At 39.1% G+C, this 21,842-nt stretch overlaps 1 protein-coding gene across 1 annotated transcript in view; it reads right to left on the bottom strand.

Annotated features, from left to right (window-relative positions):
* FCRL3 (Fc receptor like 3) overlaps positions 1-16,993 on the bottom strand; it is a 45,577-nt gene extending 28,584 nt beyond the window's left edge. Inside the window, exons 1-7 of the mRNA XM_052637562.1 lie at positions 16,897-16,993; positions 7,352-7,372; positions 6,045-6,287; positions 5,338-5,580; positions 4,815-5,099; positions 3,696-3,983; positions 2,888-3,163 (exon numbers count right to left, since the gene is read on the bottom strand). Of these exons, the coding sequence (XP_052493522.1) occupies positions 2,888-3,163; positions 3,696-3,983; positions 4,815-5,099; positions 5,338-5,580; positions 6,045-6,287; positions 7,352-7,372; positions 16,897-16,993 (1,453 nt within the window). The remainder of the gene's footprint in view (positions 1-2,887; positions 3,164-3,695; positions 3,984-4,814; positions 5,100-5,337; positions 5,581-6,044; positions 6,288-7,351; positions 7,373-16,896) is intronic.
* Between the last annotated feature and the right edge of the window lie 4,849 nt (positions 16,994-21,842).

Here is a 21,842-nt window from a genome sequence, read left to right as displayed (position 1 = left end):
TGACTCTTTCAGGAAAGGCAACATTAGAGTAGGGGTATCCCAGGAGAGGACAGGGAGAGGGGAAGTCTCAGTTATATTTAAACAAATAATAACGGAGAGAGTATATTTAAACAAATAATAGCTGAGAACTTCCCAAATCTGGGAAAGAAATTGGATATACAAATTCATAAACCTAACACCTAATTACCTCAATGCAAAAGAACTTGCACAAGACATATTATATTAAAATTGTCAAAAGTCAATGACAAAGAAAGGATTTTTAAGGCAGCCAGGAGGAAAAAAGGATTGTACCTACATGAGAATCCCCATGAGCCTATGATCAGGTTTCTTAACAGAAACTCTACAGGACAAGAGGGAATCGAGTGACATTCTCAAAATACTAAAAAATAAAAAGTATCACTCGAGACTACTTTTTCTAGAAAAGTTATTATTCAGATGTGAAGGAAAAACAAAGCTCTTCCCAAACAAATGAAAGCTGAGGAAATTCATCAACACTGGTTCTGCTTACAATAAATGTTTAAAGAAGCTCTCTGCTAAAAACAAAAAGGCAAAAATACACAATACTTTGAGGAAAGTTATATGTAGAATCAGAAAATTGCAACTCAGAATAAGCTTTAAATAATTTATTATAGCATAAAGGTAAAAGGAGGAAGAAAAAAAAAAAAAAAAAACCATTGCTACTCCAATTTGGTAGCAATCTCACAACATAAAAAGAGATAATTTGAGACAGCAAAAGCATCAGAGGGGAAGAGGGAAAGAATGGAGCTCAGATAGGTAAATGAAAATAAAATGCTGTCAGCAGTGTGCTTCAGTTGTGTCCAGCTCTTTGTGACCCTGTGGACTCTAGCCCATCAAGGCTCGTCTGTCCATGGGATTCTCCAGGCCAGAATACAGAAAATGGACTACTTTATCTATGAGAGCTTTTATGCAACCCCCAAGGTAACCACATAACATAAATCTAAAGCAGAGATACCAAAAAAAAAAAAAAAAAAAGAGGAAATTGAGAAAAATATCATAGAAAGCCACAAAACCAAGATGCCATGCAAAACTTAAGAGGAAAAAAAAAAGGAGGTATAGAGCAACCAGAAAATAAAAAGGGGAGCACTAAAAAAATAAAATGGACAGCACTGAAGTTTTCCTTTATCAATAATCACCTTAAATGTAAATGGATTGAATTCACCAATCAAAAGACACGGAGCGGCTAGACAGAGTAGCAGAAGATGATACTCTATGCATATGGCAGCCGAAATAGAGCGGCGCAGCCACACTCCTATTAGATGAAATAAGCCTCAAACCAGGGACCGCAACAACGGACAAAAGCGGGTATCGTGTACTGGTAAAAGGGACAATTCACCGAGAAGATAAAGCAGTGATAATCACATATGTAGCTGACATAGCAGCACCCAACTGTACAAAGCAATCATTAACAGACCTAAAGGGAGAAATGGAGAGCAACACAATAATAGTAGGGAACTGCAACACTCCACCCACATTAATGAGTAGATCATACAGACAAAAAGTCAACCAGGAAATAGCAGCCTTAAAAGAGACATTAGACCAGGCAGTCTTGATAAATTTATATAGAACCTTCCATTCAAATGCAGTACAATACACATACTTAGCTGCTCATGAAACTTTCTCAAGGATTGACCATGTATTGGAACACAAAACAAGTCTCAACGACTTTAAGATTGAAATCATATTAACCATCTTTCTTGATTACAATGGTATGAGATTGGAGATCAACCACAAAAAGAAATCTGGAAAATCACAAATATGTGAAGACTAAACAGCATGCTGAGGAACAACTATTGGGTCACACAAGGCAGCAAAGGAGAAATGAAAAAATGAAGACAAGTGACAATGAAAATATGACATAAAGAAATCCAACTTTGCACATAAAGGAACTAGAAAAAGAACAAATGAAGCCCAGAGTCAGTATGAGGAAAGAAATGATAAAGATTAGAAGAGAAATGAAATATACACTAAAAGCAAAATACGAAAGAGTGACAAAAACTAAGACCTACTTCTTTTAAAAGATAGATAAAAATTGACAAACCTTTTGCTACATTCACTAAGAAAAATGAGACAAAGCTTTGATAAATAAAATCAGAAGCAAAAGAGGAGGTATAAAAGAGGAGGAATGTCCAAAACTACAGAGGATTATATAAGAATATTATGAACAGTTATGTGCCAACAAATTGGGCAACCTAGAATAAATGGACAAATTCTTAGAATCATACAACCTTCTAAGACTGAATCGTAAAAAGTGAAATTTGAATGACCAATCACTAGTAAAGAGAAAAACAATAATCAAAAACTCCCAAGAATAAAAAAGCACAGGATCAGATGACTTCACAGGTCAAATTCTAGCAAATAGTCAAAGGTGATTTAAATCCTGTTCTCAAAATATTTTTTTAAAAACTGAAGAGAAAGGAATACTTCCTGACATTTTACAAAGCCAGCATTCTGATACCAAAACCAGATAAAGAAAATTATAGACCATTATCTCAGATAACATAGACAGAAAAAATCAACAAACTATTAGTAAACCAAACACAACAATACTTTAAAAGGTTCGTACACTATGATCAAGTGGGACTTATTCCATGTATGCAAGGATGGTTCAACATTTGCAAATCCGTCAACATGATATGCCATATTAATAAAGTGAAGAATACAGATCATATAATCATCTCAATAAATGTAGGAAAAACATTAGGAATGGCCTAAATTCCTGAATGTATAGTCAGAAGAAAGAATCCCAGGACTCTCAGGTAGAGGCAGACAAACAAGGAGTCTGATGGAATGTCGCACCCGCAAGTAGCCTAAACGAGAGGACATACTCTGTTCTTGTCTGTAACTGCTGTAGGCATATCCTACTCACCTGTGACACTGAGAATCACCCTGTCACTGCGCTGGACCCCCAGGCTATTGTCAGCCTCACAGGAGTAGTTTCCAGAATGTTCTGCAGTCAGAGAAAATTTGAAGGCTGCTCTTCCAGAGGGAACTGAGCTGCTTCCAAGGGTGACATTCTCATGATAAAATCGGTACAAGATAGGGGGAGAGCCCCTTTGGGACTCACAGTGAAGCTCCACCACATCCCCCACCATAGCCTGCATCCTAGGAGACATGAGGGTGACGACGGGGCGAGATACTGGAACTGAAAGATACAAAAGAGTCGTCAGAGGACTCTGATGCTGTGCCAGACTCAAAACCACACCCAAGAAGCCTGGTGGTGGTTTAATTGCTAAGTTGTGTCTAACTCTTATGACCCCATGGACTGTAGCCTGCCAGGCTCCTTTACCCATGGGATATTTTGAGCAATAATACTGGAGAGCATTGTCAGTTCCTTTTCCAGGGGATCTTCCCAACCCAGAGATCAAACCCTGGTCTCCTGCATTGCAGGCAGATTCTTTACCAACTGAGCTACCAGGGAAGCCTAAATATAGATATATCACTTGAACCATGAAGAGTAATCTTAGATGATTTTGCTTTCATCACTACTACTGTTTTCAGTTTGCTCTATAAGACATAAGATGTCTTCAACTTTTGTCATCTTTGCCATTCATTAGTTAGCCTCTAAATCTTTACACCTCTATTCCTTTGCTTCCTTCCAAAGACCTTCATGGCTAATTGGCAAGCTAAACCCTGGTTTGTGAACTGAGGCTGAATAGAAGGAATTGAGAACTTACTTCTCAGTGTGACTCTGATCAGTTTACTGAGGATGGGACCGTGAATGTTGTCAGCTGCACAGTAGTATCTCCCAGCATCGCTCTCCTTCACAGTGAGTATCTGCAGCACCGCCGACAAGGAACGCTGGGTCTTTGTTCCCAAACTTCTTACTGTGCCCTCTCTGTGCCAGGAGAATGTGACAGTCCCTGTACCCTTGGCTACTGAGCAGATAAGGAGCAGATTTTCTCCTTCAATAAGCTGCCCTTCAGGGGGCTGGATCTCTAGAGTTACATCAGACACAGGGATTCCTGGGAGGACACAAGATGACACATGAAGATTCTCATGGCAGAAACTTCAGGCTCAAGGAGAAGGCTGGTTCTGCCATGAATAAGTCAATAGCAGCAGACACAATATGCAGGGGGCCAAAGTGAGCAACAGGGAATTAATTGTGTGTGTTATTATAAAGGTAGCAAACACAACAGTTCCAGCACACACAACAGTTCCCATCCTTGGAGGATGCGGTGACTGATTCTTGATCTTAAACCTAATATTGATAGCAGTCACATTTTATGGATGTCTATACTTAAGGAATCTTTGGTGCACCAATGACCACAAAATAAGAGTGGTCTTACTTCTGTTCAAAAGAAACAGAACCCATAGAATATGACTTCTATCCTGAAATTCAAACCCCTATCCTATCCTTTAAGACTCTTCTCCGGTCTCACCCCCATCTTCCCATGTTTTTTTCTGACTACACCAGTTCATGTTTAATTTCCTCTTTTATTTTGGAATATGGTTAGGTCAACAAATGGGAGAAGCATAGGGACCTCCAAAGACTGCATGTGGTCATCTGTGCTTCTAATTATCTGTGACTCTTGAGAGAATGTATGCTGTATGGCTCTGTCACCCCCAAAGGGCTGGGGACCCAGCAATTGATCAACAATTGCTATTAACTGAGTTAGGTGGAAGAGAATGTTTTAGGGACATTAGCCCAGTGTTGAACCTGAAGTGAGGAGGGTATCAGGATAGCAGAAAGCTCCTCTTGGTTATGTTCACTGTCCCAGGCAGCAGGAAATGTCATTGCTCTGCTCTCACCTCCCCAGCTCTGACTCTGGAAGAGCAACTCCATAAATACTCACTCTGCACATATAACTGGGATCTCAAACTTCTTTTTCTGATAGATGGAGTCACTGACTCTGCCTGGCACCAGTAAGACTCTGCATCTTCACTCCACACAGTGGGTAATTTGAGCTCTGGAGAGCTGCTCCAGCATTTCTGCAAAGCCTTGTCTTCTTTGAAGAAGCAGAATTGAAGTTGAATGTGTGACCTCTGTGGAGGGAGCCACGTCTCACATTTCAGGGTCACTGGGCTCCCCTCTATGGGTGAGGAGGGGCTGGCTATCAACATAGGAGGGGGAAACAGCTCTAGAGAGAAGAACAAACACAGTTCTCAGGGTAGCACAGCTCAGGGATCCTGGAAAGATGCATATGAGCACTCAGCATCTGCCAGTAGAACACAAGTACCCAAGCAGGTGGAATCACCTCCCATCTCCCTCCTAGGACAGGAGGCGTTTCATGAAATCCCCATTGATGAGCCACTCCCTAAATCGTTACACACAGGTTCCCTGCTGTGTCCTGTTACCCACAAGAGGGCAGCCATTACCTTGAACTTGAATCATTAGATGTTTTGAAATTTCTTTCCTCCATGTCCAGAGAAGGCCTTGAATGAGAGCAGTACAATGATATGTGTCGTTGTTCCTGGAGACTGACTTTAGAGTGAAGTCTGATTGAATTAGTATTTTATTTCTGTAAAGACTTATTTCTTTTGCTTTTTCTCTCACCTGGCATCTGAGAACAACATCATCTCCTTCAAAGACAGGGTGTGGAGCCTGAAGGATCAGCTTGTCTGCAAAGAGTAGAGGAATACACTCAGTTTATTCCCTGACGCTTCTTTCTTTAAACTCTCATTTCTGTGCATGAAGAAAGAGCTATGATCCTGTACACCTGAAAATACCCTCCATTAACATTTCTACATGGTCCTCAAACCCAGTTCTCCCTTATCCTAGGAAAATGGACTCATTTCCAGAAAATGTCCTTAAGCAATCCCCATGCATATTGTTAAAAGAGAAATTTTATACCTCATCTTTCTTCAGACTTGAATCCCTTTTACCTGGTGATTTCTGACTTATACTTCTCTGGATGGAAAAGATGGACAGGACAGCATTCTGCTGCTGCGTTATCTCCTTATATCCCCCACTGGGGTCAGTACATCAAATATTCTCATGCCTATTTACAATCTTATCTCAGCTCCCTGCAGTTCCCCAGCCCCCAGGGGTTTAGTTTCAGAGACCACCCCCCTTCCTTTCTCACCAAATGAAAAATCCACATGTATGGGGTCACTGAGAGAAGATCTTTGGGTCTTGCATTTGTAATATCCAGTCTTGTCTATTTGGATCTCTTCAGATTTTTTATTCAACAAATTCTCATTATAATACCAATATATGTCTCCTTGGGCTGGAGAAAGGGAATCGCTGCATGTGAGAGTCACTTTGTCTTTGTGGAAGTTTGTGGACCATGGAGGGTTGAGGAGAAGGAAAGCTTTTGGAGTTACTCCTAAAGAGGAAATAGGGAAGATGAAGGCAGGTGAAGGTGAATGGGAGGTGGGTGGAACACAGGGAAAGGCCCAGCTGCAACTAGGAGTTTTTCTGGACTAATTCCTATTAGGGACAGGATTGGAAATGGAGTATTACCGCCAAATGGAGGTATTAACTTGGAGAAATACCTCAGAATCTGTTCATCTTTTTTTTTTTTTTTTTCCTAATGGTAGTGGGGGTGTAGATTCCTGGAATGGGCTCAGAAAAGTTCAGGAGATATGATTTACAGATGGGTGAAGACTGAGCCTGTAAGTAGGTTGATTTTGAAAGCTCTTGTCCTACACATTCTTGTCAAAATAAAAGTGAACCTGGGATGTATATACCTCAGAAGTATTTTCTAGATTGAAAAACCAGTTCCTCCTTGGTTGTTAATATTTAATGAGCAAGATCTTTTTCACTTACAATTCTTTTAAACCTTGCTTAATTTTAGATTCTATGGGGAGGGCAATGTTTTTCAACTCTCCGCCTAAGGTGAACATAATCAGCAATTGATACACGACACACAAAAAAAGATTTAACAAAGGGGCATGGACTGCTTGCATAATCATATTTGTGTATATAATTGCAAGTGACCAATGGGACCAGAAATTGAAACAGTTCAATGACATGAGTTTCTTTTGGAGATATATAAAGATTTGGCCATAGCATTTCCCTCTGTGAATAGGAGCTATTTCTGTATTCTTTGATAGTGGCACGGGCTTGGACATACAGAGGGCGGGGCCTTAGGGAATAGAGGAGATTAGATCAGAGGATCTTTAAACATCAGTTTCCTGCCTCTGTCGTTCCTTCTGCAAACATTTTCTTCCCTTCTACACTATGGCATTCAGTAATAGGGAAAGAACTGAAGACAGGAGAGATCAGAGGAGGGTTTGCTCACCCACTACGGCAACAGATGTGACCTCAGAGTAGCAACACCACTGATGTTGGTGCGTTACCACAGGCCTCATTTATGGGGACAGGTAGTGCTGTCTGGGAGGACCAACGCCCAGAGACCGGGAGGAGCAGAGAAAAGGAAACACTGACCTGATTGATCTCTTCCAGGAGCTGTGAGGGAGCCAAGATTTAAAGATTAGCACAGAGCACAATTTTTCAAACCTTTTCACTTAGACAATCTGAGAAATGTTCGAATAACACAGCCATCACCACTCTTTTAGTTTTTCCTTCCCATTTCTTTGTCCCCTTTCTATGATTCCCGTAGTCCTCAAACAAACAAAAAAAGAATAGCCTGTAATTTGCTTTATAAATATGAATGACTTGTATCCACAACCCTGGCTCATCTTTTAGCAGCTTCATAGTTCATTCCTTCCCTCTCCTTTCTAGCCTGAACTCAGCAGTGTAGAGAAGGGCTTGTAGAAATGGTTTATTCTCCCCTCATTACTTGGACATTGTTCCTCCTCCTTTTTCGATCTCTGGTTAAATTATGGCACCAAGTCTCAAGAAGGGAGCCATATTTCTTAGTAGATCTTCCCTTACTCACCTAAATTTTGAAAATAATTATTTATGTGAGAGATATAGAGAGGGTTTGGCAGAAAGAAACACCCAAACTTCCTACAAAATGAAAAACAAAATTGGTTGAGGAACCAAGGGTAGTATAATTGATTTGCCACGCTGGTTGTATGCAGAGTCTTTCAGATCTCCTGCGACCCAACTCTGCTCATTTTCCATCTCTTGTGTAAAGAAAAAAATGTTGCCTGCCATTCCAGTTTGTACCAGGATCAAGCTATTAGCCGCCACAGTTGCCCACAGACAGTGTACTCTGCAGGAAATTCAGGATAAAGAAAGACAGGAGACATTCTGTGCTTTGGGTATATTGGCTCCTTAGTTAAGATGCATATCTAAGGGAAATTTTCAAATGACTCCAGATTCTTAAGTCTTCCCATACAGAGAAAAGCACTAAAATCATTGAGATTTCTCTTCCATGTGATTAGCAGTAACATTTGATGCTTGACTACATGTTTTTCCCACCAAAAAAGTTCATGTGTATGTCCTGGCTCCTGCCTTACTTCTTCAGACCAGTTCCTCAGAGCTATCTGAGAGGTTGTCTTTCAGACTATAGTGCTCAGTAAGGCTGCCAATAGAACTTGACTCGAATTTTACATTGTGAGCTTCTATTTTATTCAATGGTATTGGTGATCACAAAGGGACCCAGAGCAGACGTCATTCCTTTGCCTGAACTCTACAAAGATCCGGAGCCCTGATACCAGCAAGGACTCTTGTGCCCATTCTTCTCCTCTGTGAACTTAGACAAACTTGGATGAGTCCCTCCTGGCTCTCAGATTCCCCAATTATTGGTTGATGGTCCTGAGTTTTATTCTATGGTATATGACAGGGATGTAGCCTCCACCTCCCCCAACCCCAGTTTAAAGGTACTGGGGGAGCCTGGTTAAAAGACACTGAGCCTTCTAGACTGGGTGAAACGAGGGGCCTCAGAAAGTCAGCCCCCAACTAATACTCCAGCCTGTTTATGTCCCTATGGAATTTATTCTTATAGGTACTTGCTTAATTGGAAATCTTGTCCTAAAGTGGTCGATATAGGCTTCTTTCAACATTTCAAGAATGATTAGAAGAAAGTCAGCCTGATAAAACATCTTTTCAAAATTCTGGCCTTAAAAGGTTGTAACAAAGCCCTTCCAGGAGGAACTTGCATTTCTCTCCTTGTGCCTTTGAGATGTAAATGTTATATCTGGACTTCTATAGGACTTCTATATAATGGGCTTCTTAGGAATTTTATTCTGTGTTTTGAGAGCTATGTCTCTGCCATGGGAAGGTACACATATGGTGTACATTTGGCAGGCAATGGAATCAACTGGTATTTCAAGGGGTCATTTTGTCTGGTTATGCCAGCTCTTGGGAGAATTTGTTATAAAGAATCCTAGCCCACATGAAAAGATGCTCAACATCACTCATTAGCAGAGAAATGCAAATCAAAACCACAATGAGGTACCATCTCACACCGGTCAGAATGGCTGTGATCCAAAAGTCTACAAGCAATAAATGCTGGAGAGGGTGTGGAGAAAAGAGAACCCTCTTACACTGTTGGTGGGAATGCAAACTAGTACAGCCACTGTGGAGAATAGTGTGGAGATTCCTTTAAAAACTGGAAATAGAACCGCCATACAACCCAGGAATCCCACTGCTAGGCATACACACCAAGGAAACCAGAATTGAAAGAGACACATGTACCCCAATGTTTGTCGCAGCACTGTTTACAATAGCCAGGACATGGAAGCAACCTAGATGTCCATCAGCAGATGAATGGATAAGAAAGCTGTGGTACGTTTACATGATGAAATATTACTCAGCTATTTAAAAGAATGCATTTGAATCAGTTCTAATGAGATGGATGAAACTGGAGCCTATTATACAGAGCAAAGTAAGTCAGAAAGAAAAACACCAATACAGTATATTAACGCATATATATGGAATTCAGAAAGATGGTAATAATTACCTCATATGCAAGACAGCAAAAGAGACACAGATGCAAAGAACAGACTTTTGGACTCTGTGGGAGAAGGCGAGGGTAGGGTGATTTGAGAGAATAGCATTGAAACATATATATTATCATATGTGAAATAGCTCGCCAGTCCAGGTTCGATGAATGAGACAGGGTGCTCAGGGCTGGTGCACTGGGATGACCCTGAGGGATGGGATGGGGAGGGAGGGTCAGGATGGGGAACACATGTACACCCGTGGCTGATTCATGTGAATGTATGGCAAAAACCACCACAACATTGTAAAGTAATTAGCTTTCAATTAAAAGAAAGAAAGAAAGAAAAAAAAAAAAAAGAATCCTAGCCCATAAAGGGCCTTTGTCATTTCAATCTTTGCTGTGTCTACCTGTATAACAAAGGCACTAATGTCTTAGACTGTTTGGGGGAATAAACCTTCTGTATCTCATGAAGGCTGCATCCTTTGCGTTCTCTTCTTGGAATGCCTCTTGTGTCTTATTGGTTTGAGTCAGTATTTAGATACTATTCAGGGCTTCTCTGGTGGCTCTAGCGGTAAAGAACCAACCTACCAATGCAGGAGATATAAGAGATGAGGATTTAATCCCGAGGTTGGGAAGATCCCTCTGGAGGAGGGCATGGCAACCCACTCCAGTATTCTTGCCTGAAAAATCCCATGGACAGAGGAGCCTGGTGGGCTACAGTCCAGAGAGTCACAAAGAGTCGGACACAACTGACGCAACTTAGCATGCTCAGGAGATACTCTTCATCAATGGCCAGACAATGGATTCTTTAAATAGGAGAAACTTCTAAACTGGTAAATTTTTAGAGAGCTCTGAAATTAAAGAGCTGTTCTATTGTTGCCTATGAAAAATACTATGCATAGGTAACAACTAATCTTAAAAACTCCCTTAGTTTAAAGGAACAAACAAAAACTGTTTGGGGAAGCTTTATTTGTGGCCTCAGCTTCCCTTCAAAGAGCCTTAAAGATGTTAATAAAAAATTAGCTTAATTAATGTAAGTTAGGTAGATTAATAGAGAAATAAGAAACTGAGGGGAAAGTCAAGAGACTTCTTTCTAACAAGGTGCAAATTTTAAAAGGGCTTATATCAACAGGATGGAAATCTTTAGATGGTTATCAGGAAATGAGATAAATAAAATAGATGTTGATAGGATTAAAACAAAGGTTTTAAGTTAACACTACCTGAGGTTGGATAGACCAAAGGGACCCCCCAGTTGGTCCCTGCAACAGTGTAGTTCACTCTACTTATTTCTGTTTTAAAACAAAATTTAAAGGCTGGAAGAAAATTATGCTGAGATACCTGACTAGCATTTACTTGGGACAACAGTGAGATCAGTTAATCAAGTTAAGACTGACTAAAGGGCCTGTGTCCCTGGGCTTGAGCCCTCACTGGGAGGCCAAAAACCTTTTACACACAAATGGATTAAATGGCCAAGGTGATAAAAAGGAAAGTTTCAGGACTCCTTTTAAGACCAAGACTTGTTGATGGGGTCCTGACGGAGGGAGGCTAAAGTTACAGGTATAGGAGTTATAAAACTGAGATGAAATCTTAAGAAAACTGGAGTATTTGAATGAGCTTTCAATAAGATGGTTACATCTCTTTCACCTAATTGTACTGTGGGATAGACATTATATCTCTGAGCAATGCTTCCCTTGCCTTGTATTATAAGATGGAGCATATACATCTGCCCCTTGGGCAGTATTAGTTAAACATACTAAGAGAAACCAATAGAGTTACCTGAGCCCACACAGTATAAAGTGAAAACTGGGGCTAATATTCAGGGACTAATAAAAGCAATAATTTTTTTTTTCTCTAGGATAGATTGCTATGTTTAACTTGTCAACTCACAGAGTGTCCTTATTGAATATCTTGTATACACTTTTGAAGACATAATAAATTGAATCTTAAAGTTCTAGAATATAGAACTCTTGACTTCCAGTTTAGCTGAATATCATCTTGTTGATATATTAAAAAAGTAAATTAAAGAAAATATAGCTGGATATAGCTGGGAAAATCAACTTTTTAAAATCATTTAGGCAGCAGACCAGTTCTTTGGGGAATTAAAAGCAACTGTCTTTGTCCCTCAAATGGCTACAAACCAGAAAATACAACTCACAGTGACCTAAGACTGAGCCTAATGAAATCAATCAGGTTGAATCTGAAGCTGAAGAGGGGAAAAAAAGGAAAATAGAGACCTTTTAAAACTCAAACTGCGGGCACTCTTGCCTCCTGAAATGGCCCACACTCTGCAGAGTGTCTTTCTTTCAGGACTGCCTTCCTTGCCTTTTCAGATGGACTGTGTTCTGTCTGTGGAATGTGTGTTTCTCTAAATAAATCCACTTTTTACCTGTCTAAAACAAAAGCAAACAAAATAACCCAAGCTGCTGGAAAGTTTCTCTCACCCAAAATCTAATTAATGGCCTTCTTAAGTATTTATCAAGGACAGATACAAATCTCAAAGGCTTTTCCACAAATAGTAAAAAGCCTTCATCATCTGAGCAAATAATTTTTACAACAATTGTTATTTATAAATTGGTACATTTATATTGTAATACCTCATGACAAAATGAAGCTTTTCTAATGGTTTTAAAATGAAGCTATGCAATCTCAGTTATGTCTATTACACATCTGTGAGCATGTCCAGTTAGAACTGGACATGGAACAACAACATGGTTCCAAATCGGGTGTGCATCAAGGCTGTATATTGTCACCCTGCTTATCTAATTTGTATGCAGAACGCATCATGTGAAATGCCAGGCTGGATGAAGCACAGGATGGAATCAAGATTGCTGGGAGAAATATCAATAAGCTCAGATACTCAGATGACACCACCCTTATGGCAGAAAATGAAGTACAAAAGAGCCTCTTGAGGAAAGTGAAAGAGAAGCGTGAAAAAGTTGGCTTAAAACTCAACATTCAGAAAACTAAGATCATGGCATCTGGTCCCATCATTTCATGGCAAATAGATGGGAAACAATGGAAACAGTGAGAGACTTTATTTTGGGGGGCTCCAAAATCACTGTAGATGGTAACTGCAGCCATGAAATTAAAAGACGCTTGCTCCCTGGATGTAAAGCTATGGTCAACCTAGACAGTGTATTAGAAAGCAGAGACATTTCTTTACCAACAAAGGTCACTCTAGTCAAAGTTACGGTTTTTCCAGTAGTTGTGTTTGGGTGTGAGAGTTGGACTATAAAGAAAGCTGAGCATGGAAGAACGGATGCTTTTGAACTATAGTGTTGGAGAAGACTCCTGAGAGTCCCTTGGACTGCAAGGAGATCCAACCTGTCCATCCTAAAGGGAATCAGTCCTGAATATTCATTGGAAGGACTGATGTTGAAGCTGAAGCTCCAATACTTGGCCACCTGATGTGAAGAACTGACTCCTTGGAAAAGACCCTGATGCTGCAAAAGATTGAAGGCTGGAGAAGAAGAGGACAACAGAGGATGAGACAACTGGATGGCATCACCGACTTGATGGACATGAGTTTGAGAAAGTTCTGGGAGTTGGTGATGGTCAGGGGAGCCTGGCGTGCTGCAATTCATGGACTCGCAAAGAGTCAGACACAACTGAGTGACTAAACTGAATTAAGTATGTTATACAGATGATATATCTTTACCTTCAGATAATATTATCAAAATTAAATTTATAACAGATTTCTATCTAATTGACTTAAAAGTATATATTTACAAATTAAATGTTTTAGAAACTTACCCAAGTGAATTTAAAATTCACACAATCTGGGAAATATTCAATATTAAATTAATATTTGGTATTATATTCAAGTTTATTGGTTTAATTAATACAGATATATCTTACTTTTATTACAGTTAGGTTTACTAAAATTCAAATAAGATCATATTATCTCTGTTATAAAATTTATCAGCAAGAAAAATAGCTTGGGATGATGGCTGACTTGGTCTCATGTCTCATAAAGTTTTCATGGGTAAGCTAAACAGAACTGCTGAAAACAAATTAATTTAATAGATACAAATGGGGTAAGAACTGAGGTGAACACTTAAGAAATAATTGTGTTTTATGGTACATCTACTTGAAAATATTTTTTCCAGATTTTTGATTTCTTAAAATTTAGAATTTTTCTAAATGAATTCAAATGAGGAAAATTTATTAAATATCAGATCATTTGCAAATAAAATAATGAAATATTAATTATAAAATATAGGCTTCATTTTACAGAGAAACTAAAGATACTTGGAATTATTAATAAAAATTTTGGTGCCACACCAAAAAATATCCTATAAAAAGCACAAATTTTTAGGAATCATAAATAATATTTATGTTTTCAAATCTACAGAATGCTAATGTAAAAGACAGTTCATCATTTCTTACTTCTTAGTGTCTACTAGAAATTAAGGTAAATTGCAAAATATTGTATATCCTTTGTCAGTTGCATTGCAATCAGATATTTAACCATGCCATTTAAAATCTGTTGTCTTTTATAGACAGTCATTGTTTTACTCTGATGGTTAAAAGTTAAGAATTCTAATTTATATATAATCTAAAGTACTAAAATTATTAAAGGCAATATCTTTGTGTAAAAGGAAAAGGACATAAAGAATGGACATTCATTTTGTTATGGGAAAAAATAGTCATTTTATTCCAGAGAGAAAGAAAGAAAGAAAAATCCCTGGGCAAAATCTGAAAGCAAAAAAGAAAGTTATAGAAGGTTTGTGGGAAACGAGCTTCAAAAGAGTTTTGTGCAGGGTCAGGACTGGCTAAGATTAAAATAAAATTTGAGTAAATAAATTTAAATATTAAAAGTAAGGTGGTACAAAGCTAGAATTTTTTTTTTTTATGTTCAGAGAACAGAGGGTTTTTTTTAAAATATTGATCTGCTTTTGTTAATGGATTGTAAAGTTTCTTTACTTTTAAGTAATTTGTTGTAACTTTCTGTCTGTATTTGCCTTTAAAATCTTTTATTATCACTTTAGTTGGGTGAATAAGAATTGGTGACCTATGGTCCTACTTAACCAAATATTTTAAAAACGTTTTAATATCTTTGATGAACTTCCAAAGTCAAATTCCAAATGAAGTTCTTTAGACTTCTAGCTAACTTTGAGATGTTTCAAAGTAAAGAGAGATATTAAACTAATTAGGTTTGTTGGGTATGTTAAATTATTAATACATGGGAAATATTGTCAAATCAGTTCAGTTCAGTTCAGTTCAGTTGCTCAGTCATGTCCGACTCTTTGCGACCCCATGAATCACAGCGCCAGGCCTCCCTGTCCATCACCAACTCCCAGAGTTTACTCAAACTCATGTCCATCGAGTCAGTCATGCCATCCAGCCATCTCATCCTCTGTTGTCCCCTTCTCCTCCTGCCCCCAGTCCATCCCAGCATCAGGGTCTTTTCCAATGAATCAACTCTTCGCATGAGGTGGCCAAAGTACTGGAGCTTCAGCTTTAGCATCATTCCTTCCAAAGAAATCCCAGGGCTGATCTCCTTCAGAATGGACTGGTTGGATCTCCTTGAAGTCCAAGGGACTCTCAAGAGTCTTCTCCAACACCACAGTTCAAAAGCATCAATTCTTCAGTGCTCAGCCTTCTTCACAGTCCAACTCTCACATCCATACATGACCACTGGAAAAACCATAGCCTTGACTAGACGGACCTTAGTCGGCAAAGTAATGTCTCTGCTTTTGAATATATATATATGTGTGTGTGTGTGTGTATATATATATATATATATATATATATTTTTTTTTTTTTTAATTCGACTGCCATGTGCCATGTGGGATCTTAGTTCCTTAACCAAGGATCGAACCTGCACACCTTGTACTGGAAGTGTGAACTTCTAACCACTGGACTGCCAGGGAAGTCCCTATAATTTATATTTTTTCTGAAGTATTGCTGACTTTTAATCCTTAGTTTTCCAGAAAACCTTTCCTTTAACACTATGACTTACAACCAATTGGTAATGTGTATCTTTGTAAACAAATATGAAACATTTATCTTTTTCTCTCTACTGATCCTCCAGAATTTGGCTTTTCCAGCTGGCCCCTCTCTGGACTTTATGGCTTATTGTGATCCAGGTTATACCCAGTTATAGGAATCATTTTAATCTGTTCTCTCTTTGTTGTTTTCAAACTATGCTTTGTATCTCTTTCTGCTCTAGTCTGACCCTATTAATGTTCCTAGCTCTATTACTTATATTCTGTCTATTTTGTAAAATTGTTGTCTCTTGAATTACCTAATGTGTGTAATGAAGCCTCCAACAAAATTAATGATGGCTAAAAGTCCAGTGATTACACATATAACTCTATACAGAATAATTGTAATCATGCAACTCTAGACATGGGAAAAAGTAACAAGGGAAAAACATTTCCTGGATCATAATAGATTAGTAAGATAGATGATCCAGAGAACTTAAAGTTACTAACAGAGCCTAATCCAGGTATAGTACATGAATGGCCTAACATGGAGATCTCTGCCTTAGATAGGAATAAGTGTTCTTAGCACCATGGGATAAATCTATCATGAAACGCCTTCCAAAGGGCACTGTAAGGAAAAAACTGTTGCTTGCTATTCCAGTTCTACAAAGATCAAACCATTAGCTGCTGCGGTTGCCCACTGGCAGTAGGCTCCAAGGACAATTCAGGTTGAAAAAAACAAAAACAAAAACAGAAAACATTCTGTGCTTTGGATTTACTCATCCTTAGATAGTTAAGATGCATACTAAGAAAAAAAAATTCAAATGACTCAGCTTTTTCATCTTCCCATACATCGAAAAGCATTTAAATTGCTAACTTGAGATTCCCATTCTTTGTGATTAGCAGTGATCTTTTGATGTTTGACTACATGTTTTTCCCAGTAAAAAAGTTCATATATATCCTGGCTTCTGCCTTACTTCTTCAGAGCAGTTCCTCAGATCTAGCTGAGAGGCTGTCTCCTGGTTGATGGTCCTCAGTTAGGTTCCCGAATAAACCTTAATTCACGTTTACATTGTACATTTTTCTTTTGATTGACACTAGCTATATGTCTCTGAACCCTGAGTGGAAGCAGAGGCAGAAGCTCCTTAGTTTTTCCCTGGCTGGTATTAGGAACAGAGGCCACTGTCTAGTCCAACCCATCTACTCACCCAGGATCAGCAGCAGCAGCAGCCACAGAAGCATGGGGAACTGGCGTGGCTGAGGGCAGGGCAAATCTGTCTCACCAAAGCTGGGCTTATTTCCCATCCACAAAGAAGACAGAAGGGAGGTACTCAGAGAAGATCTGCAAGAATCAGAAAACGGGAAGTGAATCATATTTCACCTTGGGTTCTGAAAAAGTAACATAGCTAACTTTTTAAATGTTGTTTGTATTTCAACCTCGGCAGTCGTGCTTTTTCAGATGTTGACAGTCATCTTTCAACAGCTCAGCTCTCTTAGGAGATTTGTCTCCAAGGTTGTGCTGGGTTCTTTGGTCATGCTATGGATTTGCTAGTATTTAAATCGCTTTTTTTTTTTTCCATTTTTTTAAACGGAAAACCCTTCATTACCTTGAATTCATACAACTTTTGGTTCTGCGTGAGGCTCCTAATATAGACTGTGGTGTCTCACTATGATTTGTAGTGTGAGTCACGAAGAATCAAAGTGTCAAAGCAGACACGAAAACCTTTTGTCCTAATACACATTGGCATGAAGTTTTTGAAGAGGACTTTTTAAAAAATTCACAGACTAGCTAAAGGGTCTGTCCCTAAATTCCTCCCAGATCTGGGCAAATTAGGAGGTAAATGAATAAGCATTAAACAAGAAATGGTTTTGTGCCCACCTCAGCCTATAACTGGGCTTCCCAAGTGGTGCTGGTGGTAAAAAACACGCCTGCCAATGCAGGAGACATAAGAGACACCGGTTCAATCCCTCTGTCAGGAAGATCTCCTGGAGGAGGGCATGACAACCCACTCCATGGAGTGGAGAATCCCATGGACAGAGGAGACATAGGGTCTCAAAGGGTCAGACACAACTGAAGGGACTTAGCACTCGCACACCCAGCCTATATAACCAGTGGTGTGGCTGCGCAGAACCTTGTGGTTCTGATTATGATCTCAAGACACCCTGTCAACTTAAAAAAGAGAAAAGCACAGTGTGAAAATTGTGAGTTAAGCTCTACTGGGGTCAAAATAAAGACTGCAGCCCAGGAGTCAGTATGTCAGAAAGCTCTGAGAAACTTCTCCAAAGAGGCAGTGGGGAAAGGTCAGTATATATGTGATTTTGGTGAAGGGGGGATATCTACAATCAAGCATATATTTTCACAGAAGGTTTCTACTAGTCACGTGAAGCTTTCTGCTAGTCGTAAGGAATAGTCATCATCATGTGCTTTTCTAGATATGAGCAGATACAAGAATTAGGCTCACAAAATTGGCTCCTAAAAATATCTATCTGAAGACCTGCCCAGCCGGTCCCACCCTCGTTGAGCACAGAGTGCCTCATTTCTGATCTCCACCCTGAACTCCTTTCAGAGGGTGTTGACAACTGGCAGCCACAGCAGCACACAATTTGATCTTCGTAGAGGTAGATGGCAAGTGCCAGTTTGCAGTTGACAACCCTCAGCAATAAGCAGGTAGAAAGTTTGAAAAACAAAAGTTTATTACTCACAGATCCGGGAAAGCACATGGCTCGCCTGAGGCTACACTATGAGGTCAAAGGCCTGGGGTTCTGCTTTTATTGACGGGGAGGGGAGAGCCTAGTGTTTCTGAGGGCTCAGCCTTTATTGGTGAATTTAACATGCAAAAGCCAGAATTTAAAGCACAAGAAGTGAGAGGGAAAAAAAAAAAAAGCCCAGATTGTCAGTAATGAAAATCAACCACTGTCTCTAAAATTAAGAAGTCTGGGATTGGGGGATGGGCTTTCATGCTGCTTTCTTATCCACTGGCTGGAAACATATTTATTCAAAGTAGTTCTTTGAAGTGGATGCCTCAGCAAACAAAGCATAAGTTAGGCTTTTGCCTTACAAAGGAAAGACCAGTGTTAGGCCTCATTCTGCAGAACTTCTGTTTTTAAAGCCAGAGCCCTAACCTTTCAATCAAAGAGGTCTCAGCTGCTTATTTTCTATCTCAGGCCTCTGTACCCTTTTTCCACAGCATTTATCATAATTTGTAATTATTTCCTCTGTTTTCTTGCTTGCTTTTATGTCTTTTCCTCAGCTAACATTTAAGGGCCCATGCTTATCCCCTGTGCCTCTACCAATTCTCTCTTGCAGGGAGGCATTTAATAATTATTTTTTAAAGAAACGATGAAAAACTCTAGACCAGGATTTCTTGACATTTATTTCGTTAGTACATCCCAAAGGGCCTATTTAGATTTTTTTTTTAACCACCTCCCTACTGTATGAAGCAATAGCACAGATATGCTATATATCTTTACATATTTATTATATATGCTTTATACATAAAAAATAAAATTTTTTTCACCTCTACAAGGAACAATTTTTGCTGCCTTGAGGTTGATATCACCTCTGCTGGGAAAGCATGCTCTACACATAGAGACAGACCATTCTCAGTAGGATAGAAAGTTATGACCATTCAAAGACATTTTTATATTAGAAACAGAGAAATCTCTGATGAAGTTTCCCTTCTTTGAGGAGGCCATCCTGAGGCTACAAAAGAAAGAAGTCCTCTTTAAACAAATGTCCTTCTATTCTTTCCCCCCATGACACTTATGAAATTTTGTTTTTCTGTATGTATTTATGTGATTGCATTGCTGAGGCAGTCCAAGCACAGGTTGGAAAAGAATTTCCAGGCACAAAGTACTGCAGAAAGGAGTAAGTTTATTACAAATAAAGAGCAGAGATAAAGTGGGCACTGTGAGCACAGTGGCTGACCTCCTGACAGACCAGGGAGAATAGACAGTTTTTGTGGGTTAATAGCTAATTCTTATGGCCTCAAGACAAAGAAAATTCCTGCTGGAAGGTTAGCATTAGGTGATTGATTGGGAGACTATAGGGTGTTTCCTGGAATGGACATCTTTGCCTAACTAGGAGTCAGGAACCTTGCTACTGATAATCAAGAGCTTTTGACAATGGTTACAGTGGGTCTCAGTCAGCTTCAGAAATGACCCTGGGCTCTGCTTCTGTGGTCTTGCAAGGCATCTCACCTGTGGCCTGGGGCAGGACTCAACATGTATGATGTTCCTTTCTCTCCTTAAACTATAGTATCACAGGAGCTGAAGAGTCTGGTGTGTTCTCCATCATGCTTTCTTTATTTTCTTCTTGCCTTCTCTTCTTTCCTCCTTCCTTTCTTCCTCCCTTCCTTTCTTTTTCTGTTATTGAAGGAACACTTTACATGATGTCTATCTTCTTAATGAATTTTTGATTATGTGATGCATTGTTTTTGACAATGGATGCAACAGTTATGCAGCAGGGCTCTAGAACTTGGTCACTGGCAATAATTTTTGGCTAGTAGAGTATGAATGAGGATCAGTATGATATATCATTTGGAGAAATTCTTTAGATTCTTAGACTTACAACTAATACACTACAAAGAGATATAGTTATGCTGAAAATGCTAAAAACACAACACCTTTATGAAAGTGTTGGTTAATGAAACGTGCATGTTTTTATACTTCTAGTAAGCAGGTCAAGAAGCAACAGTTACAACCTGGAACACTGGACTGGTTCCAAACAAGGAAAGGAGTATGTCAAGGCTGTATATTGTCATCCTGCTTATTTAACTTATATGTTGTATACATCATTGAAATGCTGGGCTTGGTGAATCACAAGCTGGAATCAAGATTGCTGAGAGAAATATCATTAACCTCAGATATGCAGATGATACCACCCTTATGGTAGAAAGCAAAGAGGAACTAAAGAGCCTTTTGATAAGTGTGAAAGAGGAGAGTAAAAAAGCTGGCTTAAAACTCAACATTCAAAAAATGAAGATCATGTCATCTGGCCCCATCACTTCATGGCAAATAGATGGGGAAACAATGGAAACAGTGACAAACTTTATTTTCTTGGGCTCCAAAATCACTGCAGATGGTGACTGCAGCCATGAAATTAAAAGACGCTTGATCCTTAGGAGAAAAGCTATGACCAACCTAGACAGCATGTGAAAAAGCAAAGACATTACTTTGCCAACAAAGGTCCATCTAGTCAAAGCTATGGTTTTTCCAGTAGTTATGTATGGATGTGAAAGTTGGATCACAAAGAAAGCTGAGTGCCAAAGAATTGATGCTTTTGAAATGTGATGTTGCAGAAGACTCTTGAGAGTCCCTTGGACTGCAAGGAAATCAAACCAGTCCATTCTAAAGGAAACCAGTCCTGAATATTCATTGGAAGGACTGATGCTGAAGCTGAAACTCCAATACTTTGGCCACCTGATGCAGAGAACTGACTCATTAGAAAAGACCCTGATGCTGGGAAAGATTGAAGGCAGAAGGAGTAGGGAATGACACAGAATGAGATGATTGGATGGCATTACCGACTCGATGGACATGAGTTTGAGCAAGCTCCAGGAGTTGGTGATGGGTAGGGAAGGCTGGTATGCTGCAGTACTTGGGGTCACAAAGAGTCAGACACGACTGCATGACTCAGCTGTGAGGTTGGGAGGCATGGATTGGAATTCATGTTGGTGAGTGTGTGGAGATGTTTAAAATATGGATGTAATATAAAAAAGAATAAAATACTGCCATTTGCAGTGACATGGATGGATCTGGAGAATAATACACTTAGTGAAATGTCTGACCAAGACAATTTTTTTTTTTTTTTTAATTTTAAAATCTTTAATTCTTACATGTGACCAAGACAATTTATATCACTTATACATCTAGTCGAGAAAACAATACAAAGTGATCTATACCAAACAAGAAAGAGAGGGAGGGAGGGGTAAATTAGGAGTATGGGATTAACATATACAAACTATTATACATGAAATAGTTAAACAATAAGAATTTACTGTATAGTATAGAAATTATATTCAATATCTGGCAATAATTTATAATGGAATATAACCTACAAAACAAAAACAAATCACTGTGTTGTACACTTGAAATTAATGCAATATTGTAAGCCAACTATACTTCAATTAAAAAAATACATATGGTTGTAAAA

Source organism: Budorcas taxicolor, chromosome 3 (assembly GCF_023091745.1).
Source record: "Budorcas taxicolor isolate Tak-1 chromosome 3, Takin1.1, whole genome shotgun sequence".
Taxonomy (NCBI): Eukaryota; Metazoa; Chordata; class Mammalia; order Artiodactyla; family Bovidae; genus Budorcas; species Budorcas taxicolor.
Note: the sequence above shows the minus strand (reverse complement) of the source record. Positions and strands in the feature narration are given on the sequence as shown.